This window comes from Barbus barbus (assembly GCF_936440315.1).
Source record: "Barbus barbus genome assembly, chromosome: 40".
Taxonomy (NCBI): domain Eukaryota; kingdom Metazoa; phylum Chordata; class Actinopteri; order Cypriniformes; family Cyprinidae; genus Barbus; species Barbus barbus.
In genome coordinates, this window is record NC_136718.1 from 26,284,715 (window position 1) to 26,294,809 (window position 10,095).

The 10,095-nt window shown below is 41.3% G+C and overlaps 1 protein-coding gene across 1 annotated transcript; it reads right to left on the reverse strand.

The window, feature by feature from the left end:
- Positions 1-481: 481 nt before the first annotated feature.
- Positions 482-5,656, reverse strand: LOC306859270 (CXXC-type zinc finger protein 4). Its single transcript, XM_079400231.1, has 3 exons — positions 5,371-5,656; positions 3,227-4,244; positions 482-1,516 (listed from the first exon to the last, which is right to left on the reverse strand). Exons 2-3 carry the CDS (start codon positions 4,193-4,195, stop codon positions 1,469-1,471), a joined length of 1,017 nt encoding a protein of 338 aa, XP_079256357.1. The 5' UTR covers positions 4,196-4,244; positions 5,371-5,656; the 3' UTR covers positions 482-1,468.
- Positions 5,657-10,095: the final 4,439 nt, after the last annotated feature.

Sequence of the window (10,095 nt, forward strand, 5' to 3'; positions counted from 1 at the left end):
AGACAATATGTCTTTGTCCCTCACACACACACACACACACACACACACTCAGAGGCGGTGTGTGTGATGTAAATCTCAGGCAGAGTGAAGGCATCTCTCAGCCCCTCCCTTATTCTAGAACACAGGACTTCATGTCATTGTAATTCATGTTGCCTAGCAACATGGGAGTCGTCATAGAGGCCCAACAATAAAGAGATGACATGTACAGTGAGGTGCTGAGCGCTTTAACGCTGAGATATGCCTCCGCCATCTTTTCCTGCTCATCTGTGCTCGAAGGGATCAGAATTAGAAACGCCATTTAAATGCTCTCCGAGTGACATCTTATCACATCGCACCGTCAGCCCTCGGATACGCCTTACCTAGCTTAAATCGAACCTCTCGTTGACTCGTTTGTGAGCGTTACGCATTTTACAAAACATGTTAGTGGTATATAAATGCATGATGGGCTGTATTGCACAAATAAAGGAGACGCACAGAAAGTCACAGTTCAAAAAGGATCACATTTAATCAACAAGCCATCCTAAGAGTCTCTTATCCATCAAGACAGTGAGGCGTCACAACAGCAATAAACAAAGTTATTTTCTTCAAGTCTTTAGTTAAAAACAAAACACTTTTCTACCCATGCAACAGAAAGGTGGTTTAAAGGAACTGTTCGCTCAAAAAACGAACCTTCTGCCACCATTTACTCGCCTCAAACCTGACTTGCTTTCTTCTTTGGAACGAGGAACATTTTTGAAGAATATCCTGGTTGTTCCTTTCAATCAAATGAAAGGGAGGTCAAATGGTTGTTTATGACTAAAAATGTGTTTTCCCGATACAAAACTATCATGTGACTTCAGATAACCTATTAACTACATGGACTGCTTACCTAAACCTGTATTTTTTTTCTTTCCTCTGTGGAATAAGGTGAATTCTTGAAGAATATCCCGGTTGATCAAATCAAATGGGAAGTCAAATGGTTGTTTGTGACTAAACGCGTGTCTTTTCCCAACACAAAACTGACTTCAGAGAACCTATAATGTAGTGCATTAATCGTATGGACTCCTTTTACAATGCTTTTATGCTGTTTGTTTTGTTATTTTAGAGTTTGACAGAGCTTGTTCGCTTCAATGCATGCTCTTCAAATAACCTCCTTCTCTTCCGTAGAAGCAAGCAAGTGATCAGAATGACATGAGTAAATGACGACCATATATTCGATTTTAGGTGAACTGTTCCTTTAAGCTCAGATGGGGTCCTGATACGACTGAATTCAAGTCCCTGTTTCTCTACGTCCGTTGGTGTTTGGTTGAGGTGAGGTCAGTTTGAGACCCAGAGACTTGCCCTCGACGTCTCTCCAGTGTGCACCTGATGCCCCCAGTGCTAAACGGGCCACAGTGAGTCCTGAGGGGAAGGGTAGATTGTAGGTGTATGACCTGCAGTTCTTCTAGTGTTTGAGTCCAGTAGTATGATGTGGATCGTGGCAGGTTCTTCAGAAGAACCAGCGGAAAGTGTCGGCGGCTCCTGCTGATGGTGCTCTCTGAGGAAAGACACACGAGACAGTGGGAATTCTGGAGAGATTCCATTTAAGCTTGAAATAATGACTCAGTTAACCACAAAAATGATGTGTTAGATGTTTGTACAATGGTGTGAATCATCTTAGTAATGAGATTAAATGATTCAAAATATTGATTCATCGAAAATAAGAATTAAATTGGGAAAACGGAAAAACAGATCAACCCGACCATCTGTATGCAAAGGCCCTCGCAACCGCGTTTCCGTTAGCTGAGACGACTGTTTATGTAATGATTATTGTTGCTCTTTGATGAAATTCTTTTGTTTTTCTTTGGATAAAATCATCTGCTAAATGCATAAATGTAATTATGAAACATTTAGTCACTGCCTGGATTTGATAAAAGTTTGAGGATTGAACAGCAAGAGTTTTGTTGAAGACACTTAGTAGCATGTAAACTAGTTGTCCAAGAGTACGCATTTTGTACTAAATTCGTCAGTATTTTCTCTGACACGCAAGTCTACTGTGGGTTCATTGATTGCATATTACTCTGGGTAGATGTCTTGGATATCTAGTTTACTTGCTACTGAGGCATTTCTGTAGCTAAAAAAGTAGAGCATGCCATTGGCGACACCAAGGTTTTGGGTTCAGTTCCCAAGGAAACCATGAACTGATAAAAAATATATGTCAGGAATTCAGTTTAAGTCGCTTTGGATAAAAGCGTCTACCAAATGCATAAATGTAATCAAACAGTTCCTGGAGCCTCTCCAGCACTGCACATCTTGGATTTTATCCTTTATTATTATATGGAGACATCCCAAATGCAGTGCCAAGGACACTCCAAACAAACTCTTAAAGCCCGTCTAAACAAGAACGATAACTATAATGGTAAGTTTTAATTCTTTGAGAATAGTGAAGTCCACGCCACAACTATATCGACACAGAGAAACAGTATTGTTGGAATCACTTTCAGAATATTTTTTTTCCAGGTGGTGAATGATTAAAAACAGCCACATGGAATCCATCCAAATTTAAAGCGGCAGAACACAAAACTGTAATGCACGCTTAGAATAAACAGAACATCATCGTTATTGGTGTGAACAGGCCTTTAAAATCTTCCTGTATAAAGGTGCGTTCAAATTTACCATCGTTCATAAAATATTCACAGGCGAAATCCAGTCATTTCAATCGGAAAGATGATTGATTTGAAAGTCACTTTGACTCCTCTCTACACTTTTAATAATAGAGCTAATGCCATCACTTTTTAAATTGGCGGTTCTTGGCCAGATTAAGCTCTCCACAACTAGTACTGGACTGGTTTGTGATGGTCTGATCTTGATTCTGGTGAGTTGTGTTAGCGGGTTGTGAATAGATTAAGCTGTCTTTGTATTATTACAGAGAACTTACAACATGTTGCCTCATCTCTCAGCCTTCAATACCGGCTGTGTGTGTGTGTGTGTGTGTGTGTGTGTGTGTGTGTGTGTGTGCGTGTGTGTGTGTGTGTGTGTGTGTGCGAGAGCGATAAAGTGTGTGCTTGAGTCTAAGGGCATTTTTCCAGCCTAAGAGGGCTCAAACCGTCAGCTAACACACACACACACATTAATGCATGATGGTTAATTATGGCCACTTGTGCCAAGACTGGGCTCTACTCCAAACCCCCAGCCACATCATTCCCAATTAAACAGCCCACTTCAATAGACCTCCCGGCATATGTGTGAGTGCGTGCGTGAATCCCACCTCCATCGTGCTGCCCGGTTTCTTCTTGAGTTCTTCACACTTTCTGAACTTGCAGATCTGATGACCCGTCTTTCTGTTTCGACAGGAGCTGCATACGCCGCAGTTAATGAGCCTCCTGCAGGGGGCGCAGACACCACAGCGTTTACGTTTGCGCTTAGCCGCTCCGCTACCGTTGCTGCTAGCGCTGCTGCAGCTGCCGTTGGCGTTTCCGTTAAGGGCAGCGGGCGAACCGGAGCAGGACGAGCCGCTGTGCTGGCAGTCTGCCGCCGCGTTGGCGATCTGAAATGCGCTGTCTGACATCGTGACCCCCGACGACCCTGCACCGGAGTGAAGCGTCGTCATGACGATGACCCCTGGCGGGAGCGACAGACCCCCCAATGGGGGCATCCCTCCGAACGTCCCGCCTCGGTCCACTTCTCCAGGTGGCACAGACGGCGGACACTTCAGTCGGTTCATGCAATCGGCCCCCGTTACGGGAAGACCACGGCATTGCTCCGCAGCCAGTGGCGACAGGAAGTTGTCAGCGCCCATTGGGAGGGCGGAGTCTTGTGGAATGTGTTTGCTGGACATGTGCATGTTCACAGGCTCCGCCCTCGACATGCCAGTCCGATGTGTGTGAGGTCCGTTAACGTTAACCGTGGCGGGCTTTCGCCCCCACAGCATGGCGTTGTCGCAGGGCCAGGGAGGCATCGCCGATAGGCGAGCTGAGGGGAAAAGGGGCGTGGCAATTCGTGCGATTTTGGCGGACTGGGGAAACGGGGCCGCGGCAGCTGTGCTGTTCTTATAGAAGGTGGCAAAAGAGCGGTAGCGCTCCATTTGCGCGCTGTAGTCCAACACGGGGTTCACACATGAGTCGATCTGTAGCGGAAAGTCCCGCCCGGGGGTGGGGTTGTAGTTGTGGGTGTGGCCGTGGGCGTGGCCATGAGTGTGTGGGGTTTCCATGCACACACTACTGCTCATGTTCGCCATCAGAGCAAAACAAACACACACTAACGCCCAACCATCCACGGCAGTGGCCCTGTGGAGGAAAGAGAGGAGGTGGAGGTGAACCGAGATGTTCATTAACTACAACGAAGCGGAATAGCAATTCAGAAATCTTTCATTTATTTCCAGACAATATTTAGTCAAATCCTAAAGGATGCATAGAAACTTGAATAATGGTATTTTAGAATCAAAATGAATCACATAAGAGTCAATTAAGAATTAAAATAAGATCCTAAGACTATGAAAAACAAAAACCCTGAAAATAAAGGAATCAAATCTTATTTGACTCTTCGTAACTGATTCTCATTGTGTTCCAAAATAAAATATAGAGGCGAAATTCTCATTTTAAAACTGTACACATGAGATTAGGTCAAATTTTTATTTAAACTGTAAGAAACACGTGGGTTGGATAAATAGCAAAGGTTTTTTTTTTTATGCATTTCTGTAGTTTTAATGCTCATTGTTTCTTCCCAGTTCTTCAATTATAATGCATCTATAATGTAGCTTAATAATAAAAGATGTACACAAAATTGCATAATGAGTATTTTAGAACCACATTTAAAGAATATTAATGTCATCAAAAAATAAGAATCCACTAAGAAAACAAGATCCTAAAATATAAAATAATAACAAAATAAAATCCTGGAAATACGCAATTTAATGTGGCTCAGATAAATTGCAAAGGTTTTTATGTATATTTCTTTTGTAAATGCATAATTTAGGACAATACAGGAGATTATATCTAACAACATCAGACCTGCCTTTCAATGTGTTGTTGTTTTAATTGGAGGTAATAGCGATAATAATCCGTGGAGAAGAAAGTTACCGTCAAAATGTGTTTATGTGAAAGAGAGAGAAACGCTGCCCCCCCGAACACCCCCCGCTACCGTCGCCTCGAGCATCAATTACGGTAATTACTCTCCGCTGCGGCAGCGACGCGCGGATCAGAGGTCATTAAGGGCGTAAAACCGCTGGACACCACGGAGCAATTAGAGACGGATTAATTCTGTTGGCCATCGCGCGTCAGCAGAGAGAGAGAGAGAGAGAGAGAGAGAGAGAGACTGAGAGAGAGAGAGAGAGAGAGAGAGAGAGAGAGAGAGAGAGGAGGGGGATGAGGGGGATGAGGGGGAGGCGGAGGACGGAAAATGGACGAGCTTTACCTTTAGACTCGCGACGCTTCACGATCCTTTAACGGAGAGCATCACCGCGCGCTGATGCCGCCTCAATATTCCCCGTTACAAGAAAAAACACGCGCCACAAAACAACGAGACGCGTCCGTTTTAACGATCACCGTGAGCAGCTGCGGCGCTAAATACCGAGACTAACGGGAATAATAAATAATATTGACGCCGCCAACGACGCACCGTCCTCAGGGGCGGGTATGGGTGACGGAGGGTAGACGGCTCCTCCCGGTGTGTGTGTATGTGTGTATGTGTGTGTGTGTGTGTGTGTGTCGCGCTGCGTGTGGCTGACGGGGGTGTGAGGTGAGGAAGCGCCGTTGCGGACACCTCCTGATCATTGGCGGGAAATGATTGTGGAAGCGCGGGAGGCGCGAGGGGGATGACATACGGGTCTCGCCGCGCAGCGCTGAGGGTAATGCGTGTCAACTCCTCGCGCTCCCTTTTTTTTCCCGCCGATGCCTGAATGACGGTTATTAATCACGCGCTTCGCGCCGTGTCTTCTGTGAGGGGTTTTTTTTTTTTTAGGAATTTTGCGGTTCATTACGGTTCATTTGCAGCTTGTTACCGTAATTACCCGCGGCACCGGGAGGCTAATTAAAACAGAACGGGTCCGAGGCGAGAAGGCGTTTCCCCCGGTGGAGCAGATCCCGGCCGGTTGGGAATTTCTCTGTGTGTGTGTGTGTGTGTGTGTGTGTGTGTGTGTGAAGACCTTGACGCATCTGCCAGAGATTATTTATTTGGGGATTTGAGAGGAAATCAGTCTTTGACGCCATAAGCACCGCAGTAAATATAAATAGGCTATATATATATATATATATTTATTTATAATAAGATATTATATGGAATATTGTTATAGTATGTAGAATATCGTATATAGTTAAAGAATATAATTAGCATTTATGCCATATATATATATGTATTTATAATAAGATTATATTATATAGACTTAAATAGAATATTGTTATATTATGTAGAATAGCGTATATAGTTATAAAGACTAAAATTAGCCTGTATGCTATATATATATATATATATATATATATACACACACACACACGTTAATATTATATAACAAAGATGGGTAGATGTTTGTCTGTCTCCAGGAACAATGAGGCCTCAGCTGCGCTCTCTACTGCTCAGACATGCAATAACGCACTGATTCCAGCTGCTGTTCTGCTGCTGTCCGCTAGATGGCGAGATAACATCACGTGTAAGAAACTCCTTCCACAGATGTGATGAAGGTCAAAAAGCAGTGATTTCAGAGGTTCATCATAGAGTGTGTGTCTGTACATCACACACACACACACACACACACACACAGTGAAAAATAATATGGAAACAGAATGAAATCTTAAAGCTGACTACTCCATCTACAGCTCTGTTTATTCTCTGGAGGAATTCTTCTGGACAAAAGAAAGGTTATGATGTGTATGTTTACTTAGATAAACGGGATATAAAAAGAAAGTAAATAATGTTAAGTGGTTTGTCTTAGTCTGTAGCTATTATAATTAGCTTTAAATAAAAACAACACTGTTATATCATAGCTGGTCTTATTCTGATTCCATCCTGTTGAGTCATAAACAGACAAACAGCAGATGTGTTTACAGTAAACATGTTGTACAGTCAGACAGTTGTAATGCTTCCTAATACCTCTTTTTTATTATTTGTGCCATTTGACTCAATCCCAGCTATCAAAGTCATGTTCTAAGCACATTTGGCTAACGTTTCAGAATCAGAATGAGCTTTATTGGCCAGGTATGTTTACACATACGAGGAATTTGTTGTAGTGACAGAAGCTCCACAGTGCAACAGAGAGACAGCAACAGGACACAGATAATAAAAGAATAACATACAATGTACAAAACAGCAAAAAGACAATATAGACAATTATATGTGTACAGGTCTGATATGTGCAAATTTGAAATGAAAAATATTAGATAAATAAAAAAGTAAGCAAGTGTGGTGAATAATAGTTGTGTGTTCTGTGTTCATGAGATGGATTGCCTGAGGGAAGAAACTGTTCCTGTGTCTGGTCGTTCTGGTGCTCAGAGCTCTGTAGCGTCGACCAGACGGTAACAGTTCAAAGAGGGAGTGTGCTGGATGTGAGGGGTCCAGAGTGCTTTTACCAGCCCTTTTTGCTCACTCTGGATAAGTACAGTTCTTGGAGAGTGGGGAGGGTTGTACCAATGATTCGCTCAGCAGTCCGGACTACACTCCGTAGTCTTCTGAGGTCAGATTTGGTAGCTGAGCTGAACCAGACAGTTATTGAGGTGCAGAGGATGGATTCAATGATGGCAGAGTAGAACTGTTTCAGTAAGTCCTGTGGCAGGTTGAACTTCCTAATCTGGTGAAGAAAGTACAACCTCTGCTGGGCCTTCCTGACAATGGAGTCAATGTGAATATCCCACTTCAGGTCCTGAGAGATGGTGGTGCCCAGGAATCTGAATGACTCCACTGCAGTCACAGTGCTGTTCATGATGGTGAGTGTGGGGAGAGCAGGGGAGTTTCTCCTGAAGTCCACGATCATCTCCACAGTTTTGAGCGTGTTAAGCTCCAGGTTGTTGAGACTGCACCAGACAGCCAGCTCCTTAACCTCCTGTCTGTAAGCAGACTCGTCACCGTCCTGGATGAGGCCGATCAGTGTGGTGTCGTCTGCAAACTTCAGGAGCTTGACAGAGGGGTCTTTAGATGTGCAGTCGTTGGTGTAGAGGGAGAAGAGCAGTGGGGAGAGGACACAGCCCTGAGGAGCTCCAGTGCTGATGGTGCGAGTGCTGTATGTGAATTTACCAAGCTTTACTAACTGCTGTCTGTCTGTCAGGAAGCTGCAGGGTGAAGTGCAGAATAATAAATGTTTCTTGAACAGCATATTAGAATGATTTCTGAAGGATCATGAGACACTGAAGACTGGAGTAATGATGCTGAAAATACAGCTGCATAAATTACATTTTAACACATATTCACATAGAAAACGGGAATGGTAAATATATTTCAAAATGTTACTGTTTTTTCTGTACTTTGGAGCAAATAAATGCAGGCTTGGTGAGCAGAAGAGTCTTCTTAAAAAAAAACATTAAAAATCTTACTGTTCAAAAAATTTTAGACCGGTAGTGTACATACAAATATTTTTTATGTAAATATATGCATATATCTGTGTGTATATATAAATATATATATATATATATATATATATATAATACACACACACATATAGTATATAAACACAAACTTTTATTTTGAATGGGATTAATTGTTTTGCCTCCCTAGTTGTAAACAATGTTATTTTTAAATGTTTCAAAATCATCTTAAAATGACTGAATGTTTGTTAAAACCTTGACAAAACATGCTGAGAACATTCCTTGTTTGCTTAGAAACTAAATGATGAATTTCTCTCTTTCTGAAAATATTTCTAAATTCCTAAAAGATATTTCTAATCATACAGTTCTACAGAATTACACTCCCTGCTAGATTTCCGAAAGCCACTTCTCAGTTAAAACATGAGATGCAAATCTGTGATGATTGTAGAGCGCAGCTAACACGTGTTCCTCGGTCCAGCTCTCCTGCTCTGTCTAATCTCACCAGCTGCTCCTCAGAGCTGTTCTGATGCGTCTGCAGCATCTCGTCTGCCAAATCTGTCAATGTGAACATAGATTTCAGAAACTCTGACCGGCTGTGACTGAGATCAGAGCTGCACTGAGGCTTTTCCACTGAGATTTCACTTCTGATCCAGAGCATTTCAATGCAAAACTGGATCTTTGCACTTGCTAAAATGTTGTGGAACATGCTAGTTTTGAGTTCTCAACCTTTCTCCTCTAACCTTTTTTTTTTTAGGATTTCAGGATTTTAAAAGTTACAAAAGAGCTGAACTTTTTAAATATATTTTTACTCACAATTTTGGTCACGCTTTAGAATAGGTAACACTTTTCCCTCAATAAATTCTTAATTTGCTGCTTATTAATAGTAAAGTAGTTGTTAAGTTTAGGTATTGGGTAAGATTAGGGATGTAGAATAAGGTCATATAGAATAAGGCATTAATATGTGCTTAATTAGCACTAATACATGGCTAATAGTCTAGTAATATGCATGCTAATAAGCAATTAATAGATGTAACCGTAAAATAAAATGTTACCTCAGTTTTTAATAAAATATTTTAGAGCTTAGAATATGTAATCAAATCTGTATTCGTAATAAAAATGCCAGTGGTGTTTTAAGATTTTATTAATTTGCTTGAATTTTCCCGTTTTTCATGATTTACTGAGAATTAAGGATAAGGACTTTAAAAATATATATATGTTTAGTCAAAATTTCTACCAAAATAAAATATATTACAGTTTGGAATAAATAGTCAAATCTATATTCATTATAAAAATGCACATGGCGTTTTAATAATATTTAAGTAATTTAATTTTATAATTAAATTCTAAAATTAATAATGACTTTTCCAGTTGTTCATGGTTTACTAGATAAGAATTAATAATCAGGATTTAAAAAAATATTTTATGCACAGTTTATGAAATATGTAATATAAATAAAATGATTTGGCCTAACTTTATTTATTTATTTTTAGTTATTTGTGAGGGTGTTGCTATGCATTTGCTAGGTTTAAGGTTTGGAGGTTTCTACCTGGTATAAGAACAGTCCTGCATCCTCAGGTTTCTGGTGTCTAAATGCTTTCTTCAATGGAAGTTTTGTATTATGGTAACTGAG

What these genes read in the sequence shown, in the direction of transcription:
- LOC306859270 (XM_079400231.1), bottom strand. Translation starts at nt 4,195, where the DNA reads ATGGCGAACATGAGCAGTAGTGTGTGCATGGAAACCCCACACACTCAT. An exon ending in AACCGGGCAGCACGATGGAG is followed by an intron (nt 1,517 to 3,226) that starts GTGGGATTCACG and finishes GTCTTTCCTCAG; the next exon opens with AGAGCACCATCAGCAGGAGC.